General features: G+C 55.4%; 10 protein-coding genes and 1 non-coding gene across 11 annotated transcripts; 5 read left to right on the forward strand and 6 right to left on the reverse strand.

The window, feature by feature from the left end:
• Positions 1–6: 6 nt before the first annotated feature.
• On the forward strand, positions 7–480 carry SETTUDRAFT_21831 (uncharacterized protein; the record flags this gene model as incomplete). Its single annotated transcript, XM_008030527.1, has 1 exon — positions 7–480. A coding segment is annotated over one exon (474 nt), but the record flags the coding sequence as incomplete, so codon positions are not given.
• A 127-nt stretch (positions 481–607) lies between these two features.
• SETTUDRAFT_43034 (uncharacterized protein) lies at positions 608–8,052 on the reverse strand. Its single transcript, XM_008030659.1, has 5 exons — positions 7,705–8,052; positions 6,156–7,651; positions 2,605–5,582; positions 1,546–2,552; positions 608–1,462 (listed from the first exon to the last, which is right to left on the reverse strand). The coding sequence occupies exons 1-5, from the start codon at positions 7,907–7,909 to the stop codon at positions 777–779; spliced, it is 6,372 nt and encodes a 2,123-aa protein (XP_008028850.1). The 5' UTR covers positions 7,910–8,052; the 3' UTR covers positions 608–776.
• A 556-nt stretch (positions 8,053–8,608) lies between these two features.
• On the reverse strand, positions 8,609–10,735 carry SETTUDRAFT_43035 (uncharacterized protein; the record flags this gene model as incomplete). Its single annotated transcript, XM_008030660.1, has 6 exons — positions 8,609–8,908; positions 9,004–9,415; positions 9,478–9,556; positions 9,613–9,652; positions 9,797–9,896; positions 10,610–10,735. The coding sequence occupies 6 exons, from the start codon at positions 10,733–10,735 to the stop codon at positions 8,733–8,735; spliced, it is 933 nt and encodes a 310-aa protein (XP_008028851.1). The 3' UTR covers positions 8,609–8,732.
• Positions 10,736–10,887: 152 nt separating this feature from the next.
• Positions 10,888–14,028, forward strand: SETTUDRAFT_164591 (uncharacterized protein; the record flags this gene model as incomplete). The annotated part of the gene is made up of 3 exons (XM_008030753.1): positions 10,888–12,303; positions 12,351–13,640; positions 13,696–14,028. 3 exons carry the CDS (start codon positions 10,891–10,893, stop codon positions 13,765–13,767), a joined length of 2,775 nt encoding a protein of 924 aa, XP_008028944.1. The 3' UTR covers positions 13,768–14,028.
• A 626-nt stretch (positions 14,029–14,654) lies between these two features.
• Positions 14,655–14,726, forward strand: SETTUDRAFT_t46. The gene has a single exon. It is a non-coding gene; the product is annotated as a tRNA-Thr (tRNA).
• Positions 14,727–14,870: 144 nt separating this feature from the next.
• Positions 14,871–17,098, reverse strand: SETTUDRAFT_155720 (uncharacterized protein; the record flags this gene model as incomplete). Its single annotated transcript, XM_008030754.1, has 7 exons — positions 14,871–14,892; positions 15,242–15,907; positions 15,957–16,143; positions 16,191–16,548; positions 16,598–16,905; positions 16,974–16,988; positions 17,044–17,098. The coding sequence occupies 7 exons, from the start codon at positions 17,096–17,098 to the stop codon at positions 14,871–14,873; spliced, it is 1,611 nt and encodes a 536-aa protein (XP_008028945.1).
• A 1,027-nt stretch (positions 17,099–18,125) lies between these two features.
• SETTUDRAFT_33459 (uncharacterized protein) lies at positions 18,126–18,476 on the forward strand (the record flags this gene model as incomplete). The annotated part of the gene is made up of 1 exon (XM_008030593.1): positions 18,126–18,476. One exon carries the CDS (start codon positions 18,126–18,128, stop codon positions 18,474–18,476), a length of 351 nt encoding a protein of 116 aa, XP_008028784.1.
• A 1,192-nt stretch (positions 18,477–19,668) lies between these two features.
• SETTUDRAFT_33460 (uncharacterized protein) lies at positions 19,669–20,925 on the reverse strand (the record flags this gene model as incomplete). The annotated part of the gene is made up of 5 exons (XM_008030594.1): positions 19,669–19,713; positions 19,750–19,860; positions 20,026–20,036; positions 20,069–20,515; positions 20,580–20,925. 5 exons carry the CDS (start codon positions 20,923–20,925, stop codon positions 19,669–19,671), a joined length of 960 nt encoding a protein of 319 aa, XP_008028785.1.
• A 784-nt stretch (positions 20,926–21,709) lies between these two features.
• Positions 21,710–22,408, reverse strand: SETTUDRAFT_164592 (uncharacterized protein). The gene has a single exon (XM_008030755.1). The coding sequence runs from the start codon at positions 22,147–22,149 to the stop codon at positions 21,862–21,864; it is 288 nt and encodes a 95-aa protein (XP_008028946.1). The 5' UTR covers positions 22,150–22,408; the 3' UTR covers positions 21,710–21,861.
• A 722-nt stretch (positions 22,409–23,130) lies between these two features.
• Positions 23,131–24,613, reverse strand: SETTUDRAFT_172861 (uncharacterized protein; the record flags this gene model as incomplete). Its single annotated transcript, XM_008030756.1, has 1 exon — positions 23,131–24,613. The coding sequence occupies exon 1, from the start codon at positions 24,580–24,582 to the stop codon at positions 23,131–23,133; it is 1,452 nt and encodes a 483-aa protein (XP_008028947.1). The 5' UTR covers positions 24,583–24,613.
• Positions 24,614–24,925: 312 nt separating this feature from the next.
• Positions 24,926–26,916, forward strand: SETTUDRAFT_180415 (uncharacterized protein; the record flags this gene model as incomplete). Its single annotated transcript, XM_008030757.1, has 2 exons — positions 24,926–24,988; positions 25,049–26,916. The coding sequence occupies 2 exons, from the start codon at positions 24,926–24,928 to the stop codon at positions 26,627–26,629; spliced, it is 1,644 nt and encodes a 547-aa protein (XP_008028948.1). The 3' UTR covers positions 26,630–26,916.
• Positions 26,917–27,066: the final 150 nt, after the last annotated feature.

The raw sequence follows: 27,066 nt of genomic DNA on the forward strand, positions 1-27,066 counted from the left end.
GAGGAGGAGGAGGAGGAGGAGGAGGAGGAGGAGGAGGAGGAGGAGGAGAGCGAGAGCGAGAATGAAAATGGAAATGAAGATGAGAATGTGAATGTGAATGTGGATGTGCAAAAGAAGAAGCGATCCCCTTCGTCATCATCAGAGTACAACAACCACAACAACGCTGCATCTGTAACAATCACATCACCGCTCGACATGGACGTTGCGATTGCCGAGCCGCAGCCGAATGTGGAAAAGCGGCAGAGCATAGTAATTGCAGCACTGCTATCACTCATCATCATTGAGATATTTGCAACGGTTACGGCGGCCGTGGCCATTGTCGGAATAGCAGGGCTTCTTGTTTTCCTGAATCCGCTGACGGGCGCGCTGAGTGCCTTGATTCTGGCCGTGCAGTTGGTACTGGATGTTGTCTTGGTGGGTGTTATTGCCTTGTTGAATGCGCTGCTTACGTCGCTTGCGTTGGGCTTGAGTGGCTTGTAGATAGATGGGTTAGATTTGGAGGTATCAATCTACATAGCAACGGCGACGACCTTTAGAAAATCCACACGCTCTCACACACAATCATGACCAAAGTTTTCTTGACAAACAATGCATGCTCGATTGATACGCCTAACCTGCGCCTACAGATGCTATGCAAAACTCCCGTTGCAAACCCCACCTGAGCAACCCTCATCAATGTCGTTGTCATTTACATCAATAGTTTTTTTTATCCATCCCAATCCTCTTTCGTCAATCATGTTCGTCTAAGCTAAACTCCACTGTACGTCACTTAACCCTCAATCACCAACAAGCCTAATCTCGGCGACATCGTCTTCCGGCTGGGTAACAGGCGTGGCAACACCGCCCCAAGCCCCCTTGACGGGACCATCGTCACCAAAGTCTTCCAAAAGTCTATCGCTCAGTTCCATGCCGTCACCCGTCGACGCCGCCCCAGTGTCGGACGCGACGCCACCAGTATCAGAATCATTATCATTGCGAGTAGCGTTATCGCTAAGAGAATTAAAACTCCAGATCGGCTGATCGCTATCAGCTGTCCAAGGGTTGTTGGTGTACGAGTCTTCGACGAAACCTTCATCTTCGTCAGCATATGGTGGCAAGTCGTCATCGTCACTCAGGTTCACGGCTGCGACTCCGTTCTTTGGACGGCTCCCGGCTGCTGAACGCTGATAGCCATCCCCGCGCAGGGCTACGGCTCCCGCTGCGACTGCGCCAGCGCTCGACGACCCATTGCGGGACGAATCGCCGAGGCGCAAGCCGTTTCCCGCCGGTGAGCGAGAACGCGCTTGCTGATCATCTGCGTCCGTATTCTCGTCATCAGAGTCGGCATTGCTGACTTCGGCAGCTACGATTCTTTGAAGCTCCGGAGGGCCTAAAGGGACAGGCGAGCGGCGGCGGTAAAAGAGCAAGTACGCAGCTCTCGAGACGGCCTTGCGGCCAGATTCGCACCGCGACACGATGGAATCTACAGAGGTTAGCCTGCTACAATGACAAGGTTCGAAACACCTTTTGATGTTCGAGACGGGCAGGAAAAAGAGCATTGCTTACCATTGTAGTCATACCACTGCTTATCGAAGAAATTCTGAGCAGTGGCTGTGTAATGGCCGCCTCCCAAGCCACCATAGTGGTTGTCGACAGCGAACAGGTCGTAAGTGAGATCCTTGCCTTCGGGGTAGCCGACTTTGCCCGAGAGATCTAATCCTTCAACTGGGAAGTCAACCAAATCCTCAATCTTGTCCCGGAACGTTCGGTGGCCACTGAAGCGCTTGAGGTGTATGATGAGAATGTCAGGTACAGTCCAAATCTCCAACGTCTTTGTTGCACGGCGCAGCTCCTTGCATCGGCTGCAGTACCATGCATTGTCTTCGGAGAGCACTTCGCTCTTGGACGACTCAGTGAAGCACTCATCGAGGTTAATGCCGTTTTTCCTGCGGGCTGCGCGTTTTGCTTTCTTATCTTGAATCTCAGGGTCGTCAAGTACCTCGACAGATTTCATCACATCGGCGCCCCGAGGATCGTCGTCCGCAGTCCCTCCGAACAAGGCGTCAATGGCCTCTGAAGTCCAGTCAAGCACAATGCCCTCGCCCATGCGGATCAAGCGGTCATCCGCCTCGTCATCCGCATCTTCTGGATAGTTGGGCTGCTCAGGCACCCTGCCGCCTTTGCGGTTCTTGAAGTTCTTGTTATTTTTGTGCTTTCTTTCCATTTTTCGCTCGTGCTTTCGTGCCTTTTTGCTCTTCTTCTTGTTTTGACGACCAGACCGCGCGAATTCTGTCGTTTCCGGCTCGACCGACTGCATCTCTTCGTCGCTGCTAACGTTTGCCGCGTCAATCGCAGCATCTGCATCGACAATTGTTGACTGCGACGCGTCTTCGTCTTCATCACTCGACGTGGCCTCACTTCCACCAACAGAAGACTGGACAGATTCCTCTCGCGACGGTGGCACTCGGATGCGCTTCGAAATGGGCTCGCATGTGCGGTTGTGATCCAGTGTACTCCAACCAGTAGTCACAATTTCAGTACTCTTTCTAGTGTGCTTCATTTCGAACAACTGTCTGTTAGGCGTTAGCACTAATCGCCCAATGATATCAAGACTGTTTTGCTTACCTGAACTCAGGATGGATGTAGCCACCCGGACGGAGAACTTCTGGAATCTGATTGGCATTCTCGGTTTGGGCGGTAGTTGTGTCTTTGGCATCCGTCATAGTCACCTCGACCATATCCTCACCTTCAACAGAGCCATCCTTGACCTGGGGATCGTTTGGTGAAGCATCTTCTTCAGTTGTCAGGACGACATCAGAGCCAGATTGCGACTGATCTGATCCACTGAGCTCAGTGAGAATCTTCCGTGTCGTCATCTGCGCGACCCGTGCCAACACCTTTCTCAAGATGGCATCGTAATCTCTTGCTTCCTCGCGTGTGAGGACGATGAAGCTAGGCCAAAGCGCCATGCCGACGCTCGATGACCTGTAAGCTGACACACCCGGACTGCGATGGAAGAGGGGGACTACAATGCGGTCATGGAGCGGTGAAGCGCTCTCTGGAATGTCCTCGTCAGAGGACTGGGAAAGCAGCATTTTGTATTTTGAGCCCTTCTTTTTAGGGGTGGGCCAATTGCTTGGAGCCAACTCAAGTTCGTAGAAATAGATGTCATCCCTGGCGCCAATATTCGACTCGGATATGGTGAGTGCATCATCCAGGTGGCGGTAGAATTTGTGGCTATATAGCTCAGAAGCCATGATGCGGTTGGCTGGTACGCCGCCGCCGCGCTTGCCGACAAACTCTTTCAACGTCTTGATAGTGGCATTCTTGTCAATGTCAACCTCGAGCTGGTAGGGTTTTCCGTTGAGCGGCACATAGGTGATGGTGTGGGTCCAAGTCTGCTCTATTGGCAACTGCAGGGTGAGCTGGCTGTAAGGGTCGAAGGTAATGCTGACTTTCTCGCATTCTGGGCACACCATTGTGTTTTTGTAGAACCCACTAAACAGGTCCATGGCCACCGAGTTATTCCGGGCGCGGTGATTGTCTCTGTAGATTTCGCCAAGTTTCTTAACAGCTTCTGGATCGCGATGAGTGTCGTCCTCTGAATCCGGATTCTCTCGGTACGGCTTTTTGTGTATCCGATTGAGGTCCTCGTGGAGGGCATCGACCAACCAGCTGACAAACTCTTGGGAATCCTGCTGACCGTAACCAGAGAACAAGCTATTCGCTCTTCCTAGCTTTTGCTTGAAATCCTTTGGCGAGACCGAAGAGCTGTTGTCAAGGCTGTAGATGGCACTCAGCAGCCCAGCATATGATTTAGCAATGACACCTTTGTGGCCTATAGGATTGTCGGCATTGACCTCTTCTTTCCATTTGCCGTTCAGAAAGTACATGCTCAACTCTTCAACACTACGTAGACACTGGAGAGCCGAGTTCATGTAACATGTGTTGCCAAGGTTGGTCAATCCAACGTGGCCGCGCACTTTGCCATTCTGCTTTCTTCCGCGCGTCACAGGACCGCCGGTAGGCGTGTTTCTTCCACTGGTCGTGGTACTTTGGAGTCCCTTTCCAGCCAGAGCAGTAGCCTTAGTCTTGGATGCATCCTTGGTTGTGTCGGAAATGTATTCGCCTTTCTCGTCGTGTTCCTCTAGCACAATGACTTGGTCCTGTGTAAGGCCAGCATCGGCCAGAGTCAAAGATTCGTTGAAGTCCTCGTTGGCCTTCTCGTCCTTGCCTGTGACGAGCTCACGCTCCGACCCGTATGCAAGGCCGTTGAAACTTGCAACGTCCATGACAAGAGAAGGCATTTGAGTGCCTATTGGCGCAACAGGTGAACCATTTCGGGGCGATGCGTCTGGAGTGAGTATGCCAGCAGGCTGCGCTGATTGAGGCTTGTCGGTGGGAGCAGTGGCAAGGATTCTCCACACCCGCACCTTTTTGTCCAAGTCGATACCCGCAGCCTTTTTGGCAGCTTCAAGAAAAGCGATGAAGCTCTCGTAGCGGCTGGCAACGATTTTCTGCGCCAACCTGGTATTGTCTGCAAGAGTTGTTGATTTCCGCACTTTTCGGACAGTAATAATAGGGGGGTGGAGCTCGTAGGAAATGTCCTCGCTGACCTGGCCCGGGACCGTGTTGTGGGCGTACCGCCTTATGACTGGGCTGCCCTTCTTGAGTCCATACCAGCCTAGTACCAACTCCCAGGCTTTGCGGGGGAGAACCTCGAAATCCTGGCCGAGGGTGGCGGCCTTGCTAAGCGGAATGAAGTCTTCGCCGCGCTGGTCAGCCAGGTCATCTTGCAGTACTTGGACGTCGACAAGATGCGAGTTGTCCACCGGACCGACTGGGCCCTGGGTCGCTTCTTTGCTGAAATCCTGCGGCCTGCTGATGTTCTCCGATGTGCGCGCCCAGACACGCTCCAGCCAGCGCTCGGAGATGATGTAGCCCTCTTGGCGGTCCACCAGAGGCTCACTGGTCATCATGCCCATGACGCGAGTGACCTGCTCGTCTATGGTGGGCAGATCGGCGTGCTGCGAGGCGTCGATGCTGGTGGCCGAGGAGCCCGAAGCATCGCCATCGGCCTCGGAGCTGCCGCTGTTGGGCGTGTCGGCCATGTCGACCGACGCTGCACGCGCGCTGCGCTGGGATGCGCCTGCGGGTAGCGGCTTGCTGGCGTGGGGGGTGGGCTGCGCGTCGCTCGAGGGCAGAGCGGCGTCGGGGTCGGCCTTGTCGTCCATGTCTGAATGAGAGCGCTTAGCGGGTGAGGATGCCCGGGGCGGGGGGCGCGAGGGGCTGTAGTACTGCTCGGCGGCGCGTGTGCGGTCGAGGTCGGTGATGGAGCCCTCGCGGCTGTCGAGGGTGAGGTTGGCGTAGGCTTCGCTGGGAGAGCTGGCGCCGTTGCTGTGGTCTCGTGCAAACTGACTACCAGAGTCGGAAGCGTCGACAAGGACCTCGTCGTGCAGGTGCGGTGGCAAGTAGCGCGGCGGTGATGCTTCAGGCGGCTGCGGGGAGGAGCGAGGAGACGCTACACCGGCGCTGGCCACATTCGGTGAATGAGTGCCGTCCCCGACGTTTGGTGAGTCTTTTGCGGGGACCACAATCTTCCGCTTCTTATTATTAGTGTAGGCCGTCTTGAAGTTGAGTGCCTGCCGCGAAGCCCGTGACGAGCTTCAGGACAGACTATTATACGGTGAAGGATAGCCGAAGCGGCGGAGAAGGAATATGCAACGCGTCGATGGGGGGCTGCGATACCTAGGGAGTCGGTCCTCTTTCTTCACGGGGAAGGCTTCGCAGCGGTGAAGAACGTGGGGTCGGTCAGGTACAATGCGCCGCAAAAAATGAGTGCACTCCAACGGACATGGGCCGTCGTCACTCCTCGTTCCCACTACGAGCTCAGCCTTGCGAATAAGCGAGCTTGGCAACAGCAGTGAATGAGGCGACACCCCTGCCCCTGTCTCGCTAGCTCGCCGCAACCACGACATGCTTCACACACACACACACAGCACGAGGCCCGTCTTTTGCATATTTGCATTCACCGTCAGAGCCGATTCACAGTGCTACACCGCGTCGGCTCTGCTACTGCTAGCTATAGTTATCGTGCACCACGGTCACACGGCACCACGGCACCCTCACTTTGGCCCACCGCTGTTCAGCCATGCAAAAGCAGACGCACCTCCAACCGGATTTGCTGGCCGAGACTTTGGAAAAGCCATGTTGTTCTCCTTTGCCTTCTCTGCCGACACGGTTCTCTTGGGCTGTGGGGGCGCTGGGCTGCTGCCCGTCTCAGGCTCGCCTCTGCGCTTTCCATCATCGAAGAAGCGCGACTGCCCTGTAGCTGGCAAGGAGTTGGACGTCGACATGGCTCGTGCCGGCTTGGATGGCTTCAGCACCTTGATGCCTGTGTCGCGTCGTTGGTAGCTGGGCGTTGAGCTTGTGGTTTTACCCACGCTCGCCCAGTCCAACGAGCCCGCGTTGGCCTTTTCGGCCTGGTCACGACGCCAGTTGCTCCAGATAGCCGATGGTGCCGCAGGGTGCGGTGCTCCACTGGCAGCGTCCAATTCTGGCTCGTCTTTATATTCCGAGCGCCGCGACAGGGAGAGGCCCAGCCGCGGACGCTGCTCGAGACTCCTCCGGCCGCTGGACCCACCATCGTCGGAGTTTGTTGCCGTGCCTGTGTCAGTAGATTTATCAGTAGGCAAGAAAGGATCGTGGGCTGCTGACGCGGTGGAACCCTCACCCGTGTCGTCATGTTGCGTGGGTGCAGACACTGGGGCTCTTTTGTTGTGCTCTGCGGATATGGCGCGGCATTGACTTGAAGTGTGCAGCGACCTAAACGCACGCTCGTCTTCCGGACGAACTAGGGGTATCTGGAGTTTACTGTGCTCGTCGTCGTAGAGAGTTAGCTGGCTCGATGAAAACAGCAAATCGGCATTGTGTGCTCGCAGCATGTCGCTGCCAAGGAAAATCTGGATGGCCTTTGGGTTGGCGTCGGGATTGTGTTCGTGCACAACAGTGAAATCTACACCGACTGACGGAAGTTGCGGCGCAGGGCTACTAGACCGTGAAGACGCCGATACTGGCACGGCCTCTGGGAGGTAGACCGACAGCTTGATCTTGCGAACACCGTCATCGTCCAGGATGACCTGGTCCTGGAAGCCCAGCTGCTCAATCAGGTGCAGGTCCAAGTAAGAAATATATGAGCCTGAGCACACGGCTGCATAGAGTAACGTGTCGTGCTTGAAGTTAGTGTTGAGCCAGCAACGTATGATGGCGGGCACCGAGCCCAGAATGAATAAGCCAGGAGCCAGCCCTGGAGCATCTTGGGGCGTGGTTGGGCCGAAGCTTGTGAGGCTGTTGGCCCGACCAGACGCCATCGAGTGCACCGAGTGCCCAGCTGAGCTCTGCCTGCCGTCCGACTTGTGCGAGTAGCTGCGTTCGCTCATGGCATGTCCGCCCATGCCGCTGCCGGTGCGGGGTATCAAATCCAGCGAAGATCGCGACGCGTGGGCCCAGTGACCGTGGTTGGCCGTCTCGTCGAAGCGGACGCTGTTGGCGCGGGAGGTGACGCCTACGCGACGGGGCTCTTCATCGGCGTCGAGCTGGAGATTGCCGATGAGGTTGCTTGAGTGGTCGTCAAAGTTGGAAAAGTGCTCGGCCGTGGGCTGCTGCAAGGGGACTAGGACACGTTTAGGTACGCGCACACAGTGTTGGGGGGGCTGAGTTCCGTACCTTGCTGTGGTGTCCCCCCAAGGACCGAAGGGAAGGGTGACGAAGTGCCCCAGACGTTCTTTAGGCGCGAGTCGTCCTCGTGCTTGCGCTCCAGGCGGGCGACGCGATCAGCGAGTTCGGCTTGGCTCTCTTGCACTCGAAGCATTTCGCTCTGGAAGCGCCAGAGATCGTCGCGTGGCTGAAAAGCTACGCTCTGGGGATCCATGCCCTCGACTTTGTCTCTCTCGATCTCCGTCTCCCTCTCCCTCTCTCATCCACCAGCGATGTGCTCAAGAAAGAGAGGCCAACCTTCCCGTAGGCGCTCCCCTGGCGACGGGCCGCGGACGGCTGCTGCACCTCAATCCTTGGACCTGTCTTGTGTGCGATACGAATGGGGCGGTTGTGTGGTATATGCGGTGTGGGTGTGGGTGGAAGCGTCTCGAACAAGTATACGTGACGACGTAGCAGTAAGCTTGTGCTCTTTGGAAGGCGGAGTGGTGGTGATTTGGCAGGTGTAGCAAGGTCACAAAGGCGTGCACGCAACCCTAGGGGGGGGCAAGGGAAAAGGAAAGTGACGATGGTTGGCCAACGAGACTAGCCAGCGTTTGAAGCGGAAGGAGCAAGCGCCACAGCCAGGTATGCCGACGGCCAGCGGGGCCGTGAGAAGATGGTGGGACACGAAGCGACACGATTTGCAGTGTCTGGCGGTGAGGTTGGGGCGTCAACGAGGACGGGTGGCTATGGTGGACATTTGCGCATGTTCATCACGGATGCCATTCTGGAGGTTCACTCGAGGGCGACGCCGCTAAGCACTTGCCTGCCGGAGTTACAGCCCAAATCCGATTGGACGAGGCGAGTGCCCCCCGTCCCCGTCCCCACCCCCAGAGCAGCCCCGCAATTAATACTTTGTATGTGTGTGTAGTATGTAGTAGTAGTAGTAGTGGTAGTGGTAGTAGTATGTGTATGTACATGCTGTTGGCTCCTATGCACGCATTGGCATCCGAGTGCTATGTTGTGGCTGGTGTTTTCTTCTTCTTCTTCTTTGCTGTTCACGCAGGCTTGGAGGCTGGCTGAGCATCTTGCCACGCTTTCCAGGCGGCCTCGTCGTTCCATGGCGGCAGCACCATGGGCAGCTTGTCTGGCATGTCGTCGGGCCAGTTTTGGGCAATGGCCTTGAGCATCTCGTCGTACAAGATCCGATAGCCGAGCGGGCTGAAATGAAGGCCTGTGTAGGAGGTCAGTAGGGCATGTCTTGGTTGCCAGCTGCGTGGCGCATGTAGGTAGTAGTAGTGTAGTAGTAGTAGTGTAGTGCAGACGTACCGTCATACATGAGCTCGGCCAATGCGTCGCTCGGGGCCAGCGCCAAGGAGCCAGGCACAGGGTCTCCGGGCTTCCATGCATTCACATCCAAGCCGGCGCGCGCCATGAAGGCGGCCCAGAGATTCACGACCGGAAGGCGCAGCTCAGCGCCGAGCTCGACGACGGCATCGGCATACAGCTTGGTCGTGGCAGCCAGGCGCGACACAGTCGTGTAGCCGTTGGACTGGTCGCGGGGCCACCACAGGTGCTCGTTGATTGGGGGCGGGGCGACGAGCATCACACGAGGGGCGTGGGCCTGGATGCGGGCATGGCAGACAATGGCCCTGAGGTTGGCCGTGAAGTCGGGCAGCGGGACGTGCTGCTTGTTGGGTGCCTGTGGCAGCGACGAGTCGTTTGCGCCAAAGAAGACGGTCTGGTCGGTCAATCGTGATATCACATGAGGTGGACAAAGTAAAAGCGCAGGGCACGTCGTACCAGGAAGCGGATCTTGGCCTCATTGGGAGGGGGCACGATTGCCGGGAGGATCTGGAGAGCTTGACGAGTGTTGTACCCGCTTTATGACATCAGCGCCGCCGCGTCGACGTGGGGAGGGCATTGGCATGGTGTTACCTGAAGCCCCGGTTGACAACATCGAGTCGCCTGGTGTATGCTGGCGGGGGTCGTCAGCATGCAAGCGTCCAACGGGCCGAGCCAATATTGCATTGGATGCGGAAACGAGCTCCGGGCAGCGAGGTTTCACGCAGAGCAAAGGGCGACGAGGAACAGGTAGGGAGAGGCTTGTGGGCTGACTGACCGGCCTGGAGGGCTGCAGACGAGGCAAAGCCGCGGTCCTGGGCAAACGAGTCCTGCGTGATGCTGTCGCCGAACACGACGAAGTGCTGGTAGGGGGCGGGCTGGGGGAGGTCAATTGCCGGCGATGGGACATGCGTGTGCAGCGTAGTAGTAGTAGTAGTAGTAGTAGTAGTAGTAGTAGTAGTAGTAGTAATAGTAGACGAGCAGGGCTCTCAGCGGGCACTCACCATGGTGATGATGATGATGGCGATGGAGCACCGGCAGCGCCTGGGCACGTGGGTGGGTGAGTCGAGGGGGGGTATGGGTATGGGTATGGGTATGGGTGTGGGTGTGGGTGTGGGTGTGGGTGGGCTGAGACTGGAGCAGGAGCTTCCGCATGCGATCAGCGGGCAGGCAGAAAAGTAACGCAGTGCAGCAGATGGGCATTACGGCATGCAGAAGCTGCCATGGCGTGCAGAGCGAGCACGGCAAGCGCAGAGGGTGCGGCGCGGCGGCGCGGCGCTGATTGGGCGGCGCGTCGGCTTTCCCTGCATGTGGCCGCCGCTCGCTGCTGGCGCGCACCCACACCCGCCGATAATCACATGGCACGTCGACGCGCCTGCCGCCAGCCGCCAGCCGCCAGCCGCACGCCGCACGCCGCACGCCGCCATGACATCGCCGCCTGCCAGCGCTGTGCTGCCCCTCCGCCGCCGCTGCCTCTATCGCTGCCGCTGCCGCTGCCCTCTGCTGCCTGAGTCGAGCGGCTTGCTTGCCTATCTGAAACCCGCCCCCCCCGGCTCTGAGGCGCCTCACTCCCGACTCACGCTGCATGTACGCAATAGGCTCCATGATCCGCGGGCGTAGCGTCGACGGGGGCCATGCTGCCCAGCCATAGCATATCCATCGTGACACCGCCATCGCGACCCAGATGACCACGATAGCGGCCCTCGCTCGGCGACATGTCTCTGATTGACCTCACCACTAAAACACCGCCTGTCCCCAGAGCGCCCCTTCCTTGTCGTCTGCTGCTATAGTTTTCTCGTCCACCTGCTCCTTCCCTCCGCCCCTCCTCCTCCGCCTCCCCTCCTCCGCCTCCCCCCTTCCACCGCCGCCGCCATGCCCAGGTCGACGCACTCGTCCCGCAGCGTCGACGACTACGACGCTGGCCATGACTATGGCTCCGCCGAGCGGCGCGAGGGGCATGACACATACAGCAGCACCACGCCCACGTCGCCGACCCTCACCTTCAGCGCCATGCGGCACATGCGCGCCTCCGACACCGACCTCGCCAGGTCCAGAGAGAGCGTCAATGAGCGCACTGCCCTGCTGGGCGTGCCCTATCTGCGCAGCGCCCGCTCCTACAAGAGCCTCCCCAACACGACGCCCGGCACCCCCCGCCCAGGCATGACGCGTAACAACAGCCAGCTGCCCACGGGCTCCCGCATGCGCTCCAGCAGGCGCGGCTCCATGACGGGCGGCCACACCTTCAGCCAGCGCCTCGTCAATGCCCTGGGCGAGCGCGGCCACGGCCTCGAGCAGAGCATGCACTCGGCAAAGGCCTCGCTCTTCCAGGACGACCGTGTGTGGTACGACCAGTTCACGTCGACTGATTGGGTCCACGACAACATCGCCGATGCATACCGTGTCAAGGCGCTTCGCAGCAGAAAGGACATCAGGGGCCGCCTGGCGGCTTGGTTCGACGGTGCCCAGGGCTGGGTGCTGGTCGCCATCATTGGCGTTCTGACCGCCGTCTGTGCCTATGTCGTCAACACAACCGAGACCACGCTGTTCGACCTGAAGCAGGGGTACTGCACCGTTGGCTGGACCAAGAGCCACAAGACCTGCTGCGACGGTGCCTCCATCTGCGACAAATGGGTGCACTGGTCCGAGGCCGTCCGCACAGACAGGCTTGACGATGTCCAGGCACAGTATGGTTTCTTTGTACTTTCTGTCGTGCTCCTCTCCATGGCTTCGTGCCTGCTCACCCTCACCACCAAGACAGTCATCCCGTCCGCCGTTTCGCTCTCCACGCTTGACGAGAACCTCGGCGCAGATGTCCGCACGTTCTCCGACGACGACGATGACGATGACCGCAAACGCAGCATCAGTCCAGAGTCGAGGTTCCAGGAGGTGCAGGGCCGCCCGCCAATGGTCTACTACTCTGCTGCAGGCAGCGGCGTGGCCGAAGTCAAGGTCATTCTCAGCGGCTTCGTCCTCCACGGTTACCTGGGTGTGCGTACATTGGTCATCAAGACTCTTGCTCTCATTCTCAGTGTGGCCTCTGGTCTCAGTCTCGGTAAAGAGGGTCCCTACGTCCATATTGCTACTTGCATTGGAAATATTGCATGCCGTATCTTTTCCAAATACAGCAACAACGACGGCAAGCGCAGGGAGATTCTGAGTGCCAGTGCTGCTAGTGGTGTAGCCGTCGCGTTCGGCGCTCCCATTGGCGGCGTCTTGTTTAGTCTGGAGGAAGTCAGCTACTACTTCCCATCAAAGACGCTGTTTCGAACCTTCTTCTGTTGCATTGTATGTTGACCGCCCACCAGTCATGACCAGGCTAACCCTTTTGTCAGGCGGCGGCTCTCTCATTAAAGTTCCTTGACCCATACGGCACAAAAAAGATTGTACTTTTCGAGGTGCGATACCACTTGGACTGGAAATTCTTCGAGCTGGCCACTTTCATCTTCACTGGCGCCATCGGCGGTGTGTTGGGTGCCCTTTTTATCAAAGCATCTCGAATCTGGGCACGCACATTCCGTCGCATACCCATCATCAAGAAGCATCCGCTGCTCGAAGTGTTCCTAGTTGCGCTCGTAACCGGTCTTGTCAGCTTCTGGAATCGGTACACTAAGCTCCCCGTTACTGAGCTTCTTTTCGAGCTGGCCAGCCCCTGCGATACTTACACCGAAGCTGGGGATGGTCTATGCCCGACGCTTGAGCACATCCCTGGAGTGCTGAGGCTTCTCTTCTTCGCATTCGTCATCAAGGCTGGCTTGACTGTTGTCACGTTTGGAATCAAGGTTCCCGCCGGTATCTACGTACCTTCCATGGTTGTCGGTGGTCTTGCTGGACGCTTCATTGGCCACACCGTTCAGCTAGTTGCTCTGCGCTTCAGTCACCTTGGAATCTTCAGCGAGTGCTCGCCCGACGGCCCCCCTGGCTCGTGTGTTGTTCCAGGTGTCTATGCCCTGGTGGCAGCTGGAGCAACCATGACTGGCGTTACCCGCCTTAGCATCACGCTAGCTGTTATTCTGTTCGAACTTACGGGAAGCTTGGACCATGTCATGCCCTTTTCTCTGGGTATTCTTGTTGCCAAGTGGGTGGCGGATGCCATTGAGCCACTCAGCATTTACGACCTCCTAACGGATATGAACTCTTACCCTTTCCTTGACAACAAGGTCCGACCAATCTTCACCTCGGAACTCGGCGACATCACTCCTGCAACAAGAGATGACCACGTCATCGACATCTCCGAAGACTCTCTGATCCCTGCAGTCGAACTTCGCGCGAAGCAGCGCGCGTTGCAGATGGCAGGAGAGCTCGACGGAGGCCTGTCGATTGTCAAGAACGGCACTCTGGTTGGACTCATCCCTGCACCTGATCTAGAGTTTGCTCTCGACAAGCTCGAAAATGAAGAAAACACTCTCTGCCTAATGTCCCCGCGGGTAGACTGGGCAGCAGGACGCGAGCCGCATGACGAGGAGGAAGAAGAAGCCTACGACCCCAGTGACTTTACACCGTACATTGACCCTGCACCAGTGGCGTTGGATGTTCATTCTCCAATGGACCTAGTGTATGAATGCTTTGTCAAACTTGGATTGCGTTATATTTGCGTGCTCAGAGATGGCAAATATGCCGGCCTGGTAAGTTATTCATTGAGAAAAAAACCTAAATAGACTGGTACTGACTCGAATCTAGGTTCACAAAAAGACTTTTGTCAAGTATGTAAAAGAGCTCGAGGAGCAAGAAAAGAAAACGCGACACGCCTAAGTCTTGTGCTTGATAAACTTTTGTTTTTTTCATTTCTTCTTGCCTTGTTTTCATACCCTCCCTAAAATTTAGTCGACTTGTTCAATTCTAAAATACACGAGCGATATTCGCGGATTGTTGCATCTGAAATGGCGTTGGATGTTGGCTTCTTTTGACGCGGACGTAGGAGTAAAACAGGCGTTAGATACGCTCTTCAATTCTAACACACCGAACCAGGTTACATGCCTGTTTTAGGGCCATCGTTTCTTGGCAAGGAACGTCTCCGAGGCTACCAAACTACATTCGCCGTGATTCTGTCCATTGCTCAAATGACGTATGATCTTTTCAAGAACAGGCTGAACGAAAAAATTCAACAAAGGGGGGGCATTTGGATATTGTCGAACAAGGCGATGCGATGTATCAAAAGAAACATGGCTCCAAAAATTCGACATCAAATCACTACACTGAGCACTCTGCTATTCGCACAATGGGGCAGCATAGTAATCACCACCTCAATGGTTTTGGAGGAATCTTCATGTGAAACAAAGCATATATGTACCGGGTGCATTGCATGTTCTGACATGGAAAATACGTTGGTAACGTCCAAGGGATAAGGGTTGCGTTATAGACATCCGTGGATTGTGCTGATGCATTCTCAGTAGCTTGCTTATCGCCGTGCTTGGTGCGTCGAGCCATGTGTCTCGTCTTATGCATGCACGTAGCATGCCGGTCCTGCAATGGCGGGTGACTTGGCTCTTTTTGGCCTGGAGCTGGGTAGGGGTCGGTGCTTGAGGCCCCACCCATCCGTTTTTTTCCTTCTCGTGTACAAGGCTTTTGCACCGTCAAAGGGCAGCAGATCTTGATCCAATAAATTTATATTATCTTCGAATCAGCGTCTCTCCAAATCAGCCTTCCTAGCTCAGTGGTAGAGCGCGTCACTAGTAATGACGAGGTCGTCAGTTCAATTCTGGCGGAAGGCATCTTTTTTGCCCACAGATTTTGCTTGATTGTACACGAGGCACTGTGTGGCGGACAATGATTTTTCTGGATCGAGAAGGGGTGCATGCTAATCTCGTCAGTCTTGTTTTATCGCAACTCTGATCAAGGGTCAACAATGCATGCAGTCACGAACCGGGCTCAAGTTTCCTTTTGCCGATTTGTATGTCTGTTCGCTGGAGTGATGTTTAAAGGATGAATAGTATACTATATAGCTCTCTATAATGGAGCCCCGGCATCTATGAACATTTCTATGCTTTCTTCCACGAGAGATTCGGAACCAATTCAGTTGTAGTACATGTTTGTTAAAATACACATAAAGGGAATAGAGGGATACGGATTTGTTGGCGTGCTACTGTCATGCACGGACACGAGATTCGTCTAGTCCCTCTCCGAAGATACAGCCCTAGTGCCAACGCCCGCATCTAGGCCCAGGGACTCTTGTGTAGTGTTTCCTGTACAAGGGGTAGTCTTTTCCTTGTCCTTGTTATTGTCGCACGTTATGGCGTTTTCGGGGTCATGTGGTGACTGTGTCGCGTCTCTGTCCTTGTTTCGAAAAAGAATGTAGAATATGACGGTAGTGGCTGCCATGCCTCCAGCCAGGCAAGAGTAGAATATCACAAGATAGGGGTCGTGCGCTGCTTCGGCAATGAGCATGGCACAGACAGAGCCGACGCCAGTGATGAGCATGTTGATAGCCTGCACAAAAACCTTCATGTCGTGAGGAGCATGGCGCTCTGCGTATTCCATGGCCGTAGTCATGGCAAAGACCTCGCCTGCAGCCATAAGCACGAATACCGGTGTCTGGATCCAAATGTTGGGCCGGTGTTGGGAAGCACCCGGGTTGTTCTCGCAGTGGGATGGGTGGCTGAAGCAGGGCGGAGACATGTAGATGAAATGCTGCACAACGGCTGCATACGCCATCGAAAGCGAAATGAAGATGAAGCCAATCGCAATGCGAGTAACGGGTCGGAGGTAAATGCGCCGCTTCGACAGTGCAGGGTCGACCACGTATTCCACCAAGGGGCTGACTATTATGCAGGCCACCTGATTCATGCTGGGAACAACTTCATTGGGCGTTTTTCCCTTATTCATGTGTCCAGCTTGAGAGATGAGATTGTTCTGCATTTGATCAAAGCAAATGTAGAAGACGACAAATGCCAAGCTTTCAGAGTGTCAGCGGCTGAACATTGACCGGATGGCATGATACTCACAGGACCCTGCAAGCGCCCAGTGCGCGGGTGATTTCGACGACAAACTGGCTGCTCCAAGCCACCGCTTTCTTACCATGGACGGACCGGTAATGGGGATCTGCATGCTCCATATTGAATCCACTGCGCGCAGCACAAAGCAGAACCTTGGCAGCTGGTAGCGTCACATTTTGTGAAAGCGGGGGTTTTACTATAGAGTCAGCATGGTGTTCACGTCAAGTGTGCGAATGATCCTACCAAAGGATTTCCTGCCGGCGATGATCATGAGAAGAGCCATGGATACGCAGCCGAGGCCGAGAAGATATGCGGGAAAGAAACCATGAAATCTCTCAATACAGACAATAGGGAACACGAGCAAGGCGCCTACGTTGCCTACCCAGAACAACAAGGTGTAAATGAACTTGAGCGTAAGCTCGGGGTCGACTAGAACCACTTCTTCTGTTGCAGCAGGTGGAAGCCACTTGGAGAAGCTAGTGTGTTCTAGTCGTTTTCTGGTGTTTGTACAAAATCGGCTCTGCGACGGCAGACGCTTCTGAAGTCGAGGCGTCCTATCCGTGTACTGGGCGGCAATGAAGGATCTAATGGTGGCTTGCGACTGGTGAGATCAGCATTCATAGCAAGCACGTGGTGGCAACTGTACTTACACATCCGCCTCCTAGGGCTATCAAGAACATTGCCACAGCAAGGCCCGGCAATCCGGATCCGCGGTCGAGCAATTTCGGCGCCGAACTGGCGACGAGAGCAGTGCAACCCAAAGTGTATATTGCCAGACTGGCAACAAGCGTCTTGTACTGGCCGAGACGGCTGTCTATTATGGGGGCAAAGAATATCGGACAGGTGAAGTAGAGGACAAAAAATCCGCAAAAGACACGTGTGGCCGTGGACTGGCCCAGACCGAGGGCGCCTGGTGTCTGCTCCATGGTGTAGTTTCGATTGTTCTCCATGTAGTTCTCTGTGGGATAGCAGTGTCAGTAGGGCCGCGTATCCGAGTTCACTTCATAGGCCTGGGGGTTACCATACGCCAAGGAGCGGCAACTACAGAGAGATGCAAGTCAGTGTCATGTCAAACGGACATTAGGGCCAGACTTACGGCCCCAAAAGGCTGCTCTCTCCCAAAACCCCACGGCTGCTACCATCCAGACCATGGGGGGGATCCTGTCTCGTACGCGGCGCAGATTGCGGACACGATGGCTGTCGGCTTCTGATAGCTCGAGACTCAGTAGCTGCGAGGTGGAACCCTCTGGCACCTGTTGTCTGCATTGGAGGTTAGAGGGTGCAGTGCAGTGCAGTGCAGTGCATGGAGACGAGGCAGTACTCACCCAGTCATGGTTGATGTTGTGTAGCTAGGAAGGTTTGCTGCCTGACTACTGTATGCATCTGCGCTATAAGTATGGGGCGGCTGAAAACTGGTCTAAAAGTGAATGGATAGGTAGCTGCGCAGCGCCCTCTGTATGGTAGACTGTGGGTTGAATATGGGGATCTTGACCATGGGCTCCCAACAAGCCACCGACCCAAAGACGGGCTCTAATCATGATGTATTGATTACCAAGGTGCCGCCCAAGAGTAGATGTATCCATTGCCACGGGATCACGTGGAAATGGTCCTGTGTATAAGAGCAGCATGGCGATTGGGCAACGCAGGCGAGTCGACCGAACCGCAACGGCCAGGGGCAAGCCGCACAAAGAAAGGCCAGACGTAAGCCGCACGAGGAAACTCCAGGACGCACAACCAGAGCAGTAGGGCCATGTCGAATCGAGCCCGCCGTTTGAGTGGGCGTGGTGCACTGTCGAGTATGCTTCAGCTGTTGGCCGTGTTGGCATGCCAAGAGGCGACTAGGCTAAATATAGGCACGCGGCTTTGGCGTCTAGGCGAGGCGAGGCGAGGCGAGCGCATACTTGGTTATTGTATTAGTCTGGAGGCGCAGGGGTTCGCAAAGGGGCCGCAAAAAAGGTGAAGCCGGCTGGCGGTAGCGAAAACAGCGCCATAGTCGGGGGGCTAGGCCAGTGCCAGTGCCAGTGCCAGTGCCGGCTCCGGACCGTGGGGGGGTTGTGGTTGTGCGTACAGTACCGGACATGGGAATATCGAGGTTGCAGGTGATCGTCGGCAAATGGCGGGGCTCCGGGGCAACAGGGAGGAGACGGGGGCCTAGACTGGGGGCATAAAAATGGTGCAATGTCGCCAGCGCCTCCCCCCCATCCATCTTTTCCACCACTCGCCACCTTCTCTCCTCTGCGCCAGCACCCAGCCCTCGCACACTCTCGCTCTCTTCCATCTTGTGCGCCTTGCCCAGACACTGCTGCTGCCTTGCACGCGCCGTCGACCCTCGCAGCCATGTACCATCTGGACGGCAACCCGGCCCCATCCGACCACACGCTTTTCCAGGACCTGCTCAAGATGACGACTTCCAAATGGCAGTCGTTGCTCAAGAAAGACGCCGTCCCAGTCCCAGGCGACGCAAGCACGAGGCCATCCGTGTCAAGAAGCTCCACCCAGCTGTCGGTATCCAAGGCAAAGGAGTCGTAGAGAGCCGGCCATCACACGCGACACGCGCTCATGTCCGCCAACACCGCAATCATATTTTCTTCAAAACACTTCCAAGCACGGCTTCATACGTATGCGCCCGGTGCCCTTGCAACTATAGACTAGGCGTCGTCTGCAGGCAATGCCATCTCTATGACACTCCGCATGTCAAATTCATGCGAGTTTGCCAAAGCCACCGACGACCCTTTGCTGCCCCCTGAACACTGCGCATGCGGATAAAACGAGTATTGCCGCACGCTCGAAGAATCCTATAGCGCATTTCTAGAAGGCAGCATGGCTTTGTGCAAATCGCACTGCTTCATCGACGACTCTTAGCCTTTTCAAAAACGCCAATATCGATAGACAGCTGGCCAACATCTGCTACTTTGCAGTCGTGTACAAGACGATCATTGAGAAAATATTTAGCATCCACATGCGCATATTATCTTGTGGGATTGAAGGAGATGGGTTATTGAGTACTTTGCTCTCACATGTTGTTCACAATGTGTTGAATATAAACTCTTCTTTCTGTTCAACACAACGGCCATCGCATCAACGCGGAGTGGTAGAATAGAGAACATACAATCATACAGGATCGTACCGGCGTTTGCAAAGCTCCAAGTCAGCACCGGTGCAGACAAACTACAAGGGAATTCAGAGGACCAGCGATGCACAGCCCGACTTTACTGTTCTGGTGTCTGGTCAATTTCAAGACAGCAAAACGCTCTAGTACTGGGTTGCGTCTTGGGGCAGCCTAGGCGAGACTGCCGCTTTAATCTCTGCATTCGCGAACCTATCCATCAATTATTGAGAGCCATAGACTTCATTGTATGTAACGCTCTTGATATCGCTTAAACAAGCCTCCCAATAATCATTAATTCGCCAAATCTTTACCTTTCCGTCAACGTACCCTGGCCATGCATCGTGACGTCTCCACGTCTTGGCTCGAGTGGCTGGGCATCCAATAAATCTAGTATGACTGACCCACACCCTCAATCACGCCCTTGTCGGCTGGCCATTGAGATTGCGATTCCCGTCAAGCGCATCGACACCGTCATGGCTCGATCCATGCTCTCAGTTACGCAGGTATGCTTATGTGCCGTGGCCAGGTTAGAGCTGGTACGAGATGTGCATATCAACGTGCTCAGCGTCTCCTTACTCTGTCTCGCGATCCCGACAGCGTCGCACGTGCCGTTCAAAATTGTCTCTTCGCGTAAACTTCTTTTGCGGAATCGTACATCTAGGGTTGGAGCAGTAGAAGGCTTCGACTGCGTACAATTCCTTGTGTACACTGCGCTCGTGCCTCCTCAAGTCCGCCTTGAGTGCAAAGGCCGAGGGGCAGTGCTGGCAGCGATAGCGTCGACGGTGCTTGCGGTTGAGGTGCATACTGCAACTTGATCAGTACGAGGAAAACAAAAAAAAATGCAAATCCGTTTGAGAATTCGGCGCCTCGAAGGAAAAAGAAGAAAAGAAATGTAAACAAAGAGGGCTAAAGCAACACGCAGGCGCACCAGCATAGAAAATATGGTAAAAGACATGGACAAAAACTTACTTCAGCTGTCCCTGCGTCGAGTAGGATGTTCTGCATGTCTCACATTGCAAAGAGCTTGGTGTCTCGATAGGTTGCTTCAGAGCAGAGGTGTTGGCATCGTGTGGCTGGGCGGATACAGTACCCTCCTCCAGACCGGCATCGGACAATTCGCACGACTTTTCGCTGTTGCGAGAGGAACTGGTGTATTCGGTTGGCGAGTCCAAGAAAGTGTCATCCGCAGAAACGCGTGTCGTGCCCTCTGAAGACGACCAAGTTGGCCGTGTCGATGAACTCGTTATTGTCATTACTTGCAAACTCTGTCCACTCCCGGCATCACGACTTGTACTAGGCCCTAAGCCCCGCTTTTGAAGCCATGGAAAAATCACGGGATTGGGAGCATGCTCTGCATCCCACGGGCTGATGCATTGCTCCTCATTGCCTGCCGGAGTGATTCTTTGCCTCGCCCACCCCAGGTGTGCGGGGGCTACAGTCAGTAGCTGAGATGAGCCCTCTGTTTGTGTTGGTCAGTGTACTTCTTTCAGCTTCCAGAAGACGTTAACAAGCCGACGAATCACTCTGAGGCACGATACGTCGTAGGTAAGACGTCTTGTCGATGCCCAAAATCTGATCGGCCGTAATGGCTCTCGCAGGCCTCGCAGTCTTGTATTTTTCCTGTCTTGCCCAAATGGAATCGACAACAGGTCGACATCCATACGGCGGTGGGCTCGCGTCTCCATGTTTCTTGCCTCGCTCTACATCTCGAAACTTTCTGAACGGATCCATCTTCCGTCTCTTGATGCGATCTGCCATCCACACCCAGACCATCGGTGTTGCCAGAGCGACCATGACAGCTATACATATGCCTACAAACATGATGGAACCCTCTTTCTCGCTCCTCGCGTCTCTCGGTACATGTGGCATTTTGGTATTGTCTTCTTGCTGCGACGGCCATATCGGCGCCGGCTGGCGCGATGCCTGGGTAGAAAGCACTGTCCGTGAAACCATGATGGCAGGCAAGGCACACGATCAAATTCACCGTAGGCAGTTTTCTCGAGGCCCGTGTTGCCAGCATCGAAGCTTCTCTTACGACATGGTACTCTGCCTTGCTGTTGCTCGAAGCCAAGGCGATTCGAGGCTGAAGTTGGGAGGCATACATGATTTCAAGACACGACGTAATTGGGTATGCTGATTCGTGGAATGGAGGGGGCTCAACATGCACGAGGCCTTCTAGAGATATTTCATCGAGCGCCATGCCTACCTAGGGTCTGTGGCTTGGATATTAGCCAGTTTGGCCCCCGGATAATCTCGCAACTGCTAGGCTCGTGTGGATTTGCGCACGCTGAATACTCATATTTGGGTTGAGCCTAGGTTGCCATGGCGGCAAAGAAGCAATGAAATGGATGCAGAAAGGCTTGTGTGAAGCTCTTGGGCGTTTCATGTCGGCTCACTGTGTCTGTGTTGCGTTGGTGGTGTTGTACGACGCAACTCGTCGAGAGCAAGGCCTAGCTTTTGCCGACGGGTTGCACAAATCGGATTGGCTATCCAGCGCCAATACTAAATTGACGGCAGTAGCCAGGAGATGCTACACAATTGAAGAGCCCGTATTGCCCAGGAACAAAACTCTAGACTAGAACGTAAGTCGCGAAGGTTGTGAGCAAACATCACATTATGGTGCGCGTGCCTTTGGTGTTAGATGAGAACCACTGAAACATGATTATTACTATGTTACACAACCCAACACAAATTTTCGGGCTATTAACCATACATCTTGTAACCAACGCCCAAGCACCGCCAGATTTAACTCTCGTACAGCTAAGCCAGTCTTTTCAGTTTCCTAATTCTTTCATCACGCTCAGCCTATGAGCCTCCACCCCGTTGGTATTGCCAGATCTCCTGCTTCTTCCCATTTGCATATCCGTTCGTATGTGCCCCTTGGCCATAGTAGGCAGCATATGCCACATTCAGGCTGTCATGATGTTGGCGCGCACGTTGCTTGATGAGACTCCACAAGCTTCGTGTCTTGCTTGACTCCTTGAGCGAAGACTCTGGCTTAGGCGCGTTGGTGGATGCCGAGGCCGACAACAAGACGCACGATTTCAGCTCTTCTGTTGAGTTGCGAGGCGTTGTTGCTGTGGATGCTGACATGGCGAGAGAAATAGAGCGTTCTCGTGTTTGGATTACGCCGGGGTCTGTAGAGTTGATATCTTTAAAAAGGAGGGTAACGGTGCCAAGGTGGATGGTGCAACGTTTGTTTCTTTTGCCACGATGCGCTCTATCAATGCCCAGGATTGTCTCAACAGGAGAGAAAAGAAAGAAAGGGATTTATTCCTTCAGTCAAGTTGACCGGTATTAGGTTGTCCCTGCGTGTAGCCGTGGCGTGCTGCGGCCGTTTTCCGGGTGCGATTGCGTGTGTATTACGATGAGTTCCAAGTACGGTTGTATGATCCGCTGGGCGGGCACCAAACTTTATACATACTTGTCCATCCAGTCCACAGCACCCAAGCGTCCATTGAATCTGGCCATAGAGGCTGGGGCACCTCCCATGACTCCACCAAGCAAAATAACCACGCCTTTCCAGTCCTAACGGCAATTAGGCTCACGCCCAACAAGTGTACGAAGCGAACTTGGGCCGGTGGATATCGGCTGACTCCCACAACGTGCACCGCTTAACCAGTAGCATTCAGGGTGCGCAAGCCACCGCCTTCCGGTTCCGGGTGAGCTGCTGCGCCGACCGACAGTAAAAGCCATGTGAGGTTACCTAGGCTCTGCAGGTAGCCGCTTAAATGACGGCTGCAATGTCCTATAGGCGTGTTGGGATGATGAATAAGTTAGGCGTAAGGCGCGCGCCCTGTCAAGATGCGGTCAAGAAAGATGTGGGGTTAGCCTATGTCGGTCAGCAAAGGCGTGCGCCCTGTACATGTCAAACATGAAACAGTCAACCATAAGTGGGTTCACCTGATGGTTCGAATAGTCAAATCCCGCGCATTACGACTCACCTCTTGGTAAGCCGACTGCTTGGATTTTTGAGTGCATATGTCACGGGGCGGTACCTGGTATCCCAGACCGATGCGAAAGAATCGTGAACGTTTGACTAAGTCATCATTGATCTACATATAGACAGCGTGGTCAGGCCTTGACAATAATCTGCCACGGTAGCGTGTTGTCGAAGAAGAACGTCGCCTTTGGTTGAGCAGTAAGACTTTGATCAGTCATGTTGCAGATTTTGGTAAAGTCGCCAGCCTCAGCACGCTTGCTCTGGATGATTTTCTGGTACTGTGACAACGGGCACGAAGAGCCAGGGCCATCCGTACATCCTACAACTGGGTAGACGACGTCGTTGATTCGAATACGCATGTATGCATCGTCGGAGTTGGTGTCATTGTGGGCATAGTTGTACGTAAGGGTGCTATTGTGCGCAGCCGCCGGGCAAGACAAGCGCTCAAAGGCGACTGTTCCGCGCATCTTGACAATTTGAGAGGAGCGAAACAAGCGGTCAGGCAGCGATATGTTGCCAGGCAATGGGCGCTGACTGTCAAAGACACCAATCATGGCGGCAAGCTGATTGATTTGGCCGTCATTGGCAAAGTTGGCCATGATCTTGGGCGGAGTGAAGGTCGCGTTGCCAGTCTTGTATGTCGCGTCTGGTCCGTCAATGAAGCGCTGCACAGTCATGTCTACGACAGGCAGCATGAGGTATTTTTCAATGTCCGAGCCCAGGCCGTTGCCGTACCAATAGCGCAGGTCTTGGGCATACTCATACTGCAGAAACTCCTCGTCGGTGAAAACATCGCAAAAGGGACTTCGGCGGCCGGTAATTTGGGACTCAAAGCCGCAAAGATAGGGTATCTGGTCGACTTGACTATTGGTGAGATTCAGCCCGCCTTGAATGTGGGCGTTGAGCCTGGCAGCAATGGGTGGAAGATAGATCGAGTCCCAGATGAGCTTCACGGGGCTGCCTTCTTCATCGTCGTAGGCCTTGCAAAGGTCGCTCGGCGCCAGAGAATTGCCCCAACTGGCCGGGTCGCTGGCGTTGAGGGCATAGATGGTTGTCAGGTCTGTGGCGTTGGGTCCCACGAAGCCCTGGGCAAAGAGGCGCGCGCTGTCTCGTACACGGGGGCCGGACTTGTAGTAGTTGGCCCACATGGTGAAGGGCGTGTTGTACTCGTACAGGTCGGGGTAGCGGAGGCGCCAGGTACTGCCCATGTCGTGGAGCTCCTTCCAGCCCGTGGGGCTCAGATTGGCAATCTGCGCCTCGGGCTTGGACAGGACAGGCTTCCACGTCTTGAGAAACGCAAGCTTCTCGTCGGTGAAGGTCAGGTTGGCGGCGGCGGCTTGGATGTATTGGGCAAACTCGACCCAGCCCTTGTAGGCGCCTGGGTCGGGGTACCGCGAGCCATGGCGGGAGAAGAAGGCTGCCAGGTCGACTTTGCATCCCACGGGCACCTCGGACGAGATGGCCGTCGTCTGCTCGCCGGGGAACCACTGCCCACTGGCGCCAATGTGCTGGAAGACGTTGAAGTCGCCGTGGGCGGCCAGTGCCGCGCTGGTGGCTGTGAGGGCAAGCGCAAGGAGCCTCATTGCTGGTGGCGGGAGTGGTGGTTACAGGCAGAGGGGGGCGCGCCCCACTGCCTACTTATATGGCCATGGGCGGGCGGCATCGTGGTGGGCGAGGTTGTTCAGTTGATGGGCCTGCGTTAGTGTCGGAGATGAGGGCAAGGCGATGCTTCCCAAGGCGGCAACCATGTCCAGGCACTCGTCTGCACGTGGGGGCAGGCACCGCCGCTGGCTGGGCTGCGGGCGCTGGGGCGGGCCGGCGTGATGGAATCCTTTTGGCGGCGTGGTCGGCGATGGTGTGCGTTTCTCTCTCTCTCTCTCTCTCGCTTTTTTTTCGGATGCCATGCATGCCGCTGATGGCGGCTCGATGCTGTCGCTGTTGCTGTTGCTGCTGCTGCTGCTGCTGCTGCTGCTGTCACGGTGGCTGGACGTGCGGCGGCAACAACGGTCGCCGCCATGGCAACGCCGGTACCGGCATGGCGCCGCTTAGTCAGCCGGCCGCTTATCGATACTGCACCCGCCTCCAGTCCAGGCTGACTCGCCGCCATCCAGCAGACTCGCCCAAACGTATGCACAGCAATGCACGCCTGCACGTCTTCTCGGTGACTATCCGAAACAAGCCCTTCACCCTCCTTCGCCCCGTCCGACCATGGCTGAGCCCAAGCCGCGCCAGCGCAAGTTTGCGCCCCGGTCACGCACAGGCTGCTTGACCTGTCGAACCCGGCGCAAGCGCTGCGATAACGCGCAGCCTCAGTGCGCCAACTGCGCACGACTCAACCTCAAGTGCGAATGGCAGCCTCTACGCAAAATCGTCTCCGACTCGCCCTCGCCCTCGCCCGCTCCTCTTGCCCGCTCGCAAAGCCCGCCACGCCTCGACGTCGCACTCCCGCTGCGCGCTTCGCTCGATCCGTGGGATGCCCTGCCCGGCGACCCAGGCGCAGAGCGCATGCATCTGCTGCAGTACTACGTAGAAGCCTTTGTGCCCAGTGTCCAGGTAGCCCCCATCCCCACCAGCTTCTACACCAGTCTCTACATGCCATGGTCCTTCCACATCCAGGGCATGCTCGATGCCATTCTCGCAATCTCCTCGGCCCAGCTGGCACGACGCACCCACGACGCAGACCGTGCTAACCATCTTCGAGCCGTCTCGGCGCGCCATGAGAAAAAGTGCTACGACTTCATCCGAGAGCGCCTGTCTCCTGCTGGCGGCCTGCCCCACGACACGTACCAGGTCGCTGCCGTCATCTTGCTCCTGGTTGGCCTCGAGGCGCTCAATGGAGTAAAGACGACCAGATGGATCTCTCAGCTGAAGAGCGTCCAGCGCATTCTGGCCTCGCTCTCGCCAGAGCAGACCATCATGGACTGTGTCGAGGTCGACTCTCTGCAGCGCCACTTCACATACCACTTTGCCTCGGCCTCGCTCATGGCACGTGTGTCCAACGCCGGAAAGGCCTCTTCACCCGACCACGGCCTGCTCTCCATGACGGCCGCTCTGGTCCCTGGCACCATCGATCCTCTCATGGGTATCTCATACCAGCTTTGCGATCTCATCTGCCGAATCCAGTATATTACCACTGCCAATCCCGCCTTCCCACTCGCAACAGAGGCATCATTCCATGTCATTGAACAAGGCATACAGCAGTGGAATTACGACAACCCATTTGCCTTGGGTGTCGACACCCCCATAGCCCTTGACCTAATCGCTCTGGCAGAAGCTTATCGTCTTGCCGCCCTCATCCAACTTTATCGCACTTCGCCCAGCCATTCCACCCTCATCCCGGCCTGCGCATCGCGTACTATGGATTTCATTGCTCGTATACCACCAGGAAGTGCCGCCGAATCCAGTCTACTCTACCCAATCTTCCTTGCCGGTGCAGAATTGGAAGACGAAACAGCCATTGAGCAGTGTTTCAAAAGACTGGAAGGAATCCAGAAACGCAATCTCTACGAGAATGTCGAGTGTGTGCAGAAAGTTCTCAAGGAAGTTTGGCGACCAAAATTTCAAGGTGGACGGAGGAGAGACTGGGAAGACGTGGTAAGAGAGTGGAATTGGTCATTCACTCTGGGATGACCTACTTGGCACTGCATTGCTCTCACTGTTCTGATGTCTTTGTCAAGAGTCGTTGCTGTATGAGCGTTGCAGGTGCACCATCAATTACCTCGACGGCAATACTAACACTTTTTGTCACGCATGAGCCTTTCAAGCTATACTAACACTCGGCTGCATTTAACTCTCCCTAGGAATACCCGTTTTATGCTACTGCATCATATCCTATCATCATCACACTGTTATAGTATATATGAATAGTCGTGCATAAAGGAATATCCTTCTATAGGCCTACAAAAGACTTTACCGCCAAATCACAATCGTAGAAGCACTTGGATGTAACTCTGTAGCCGCCTTCTCTGGCGACATTTTATGGTGGATCTCATGCATGATGCCTTGGAAAGCAGTATGGGTGTACTGCTCACCTGCCAACTGGTACTATTTAGACTCTAGACGACATG

This window comes from Exserohilum turcica (genome assembly GCF_000359705.1).
Source record: "Exserohilum turcica Et28A unplaced genomic scaffold SETTUscaffold_5, whole genome shotgun sequence".
Classification (NCBI taxonomy): domain Eukaryota; kingdom Fungi; phylum Ascomycota; class Dothideomycetes; order Pleosporales; family Pleosporaceae; genus Exserohilum; species Exserohilum turcicum.

Coding starts and splice junctions, on each gene's coding strand:
- SETTUDRAFT_43034 (XM_008030659.1), bottom strand. CDS start 7,909: ATGGATCCCCAGAGCGTAGCTTTTCAGCCACGCGACGATCTCTGGCGC. Junction 5,583..6,155: donor AGTCTCGGCCAGCAAATCCG/GTTGGAGGTGCG, acceptor AATAATAAGAAG/CGGAAGATTGTGGTCCCCGC. Junction 2,553..2,604: donor TACATCCATCCTGAGTTCAG/GTAAGCAAAACA, acceptor AACGCCTAACAG/ACAGTTGTTCGAAATGAAGC.
- SETTUDRAFT_164592 (XM_008030755.1), bottom strand. CDS start 22,149: ATGTCAGCATCCACAGCAACAACGCCTCGCAACTCAACAGAAGAGCTG.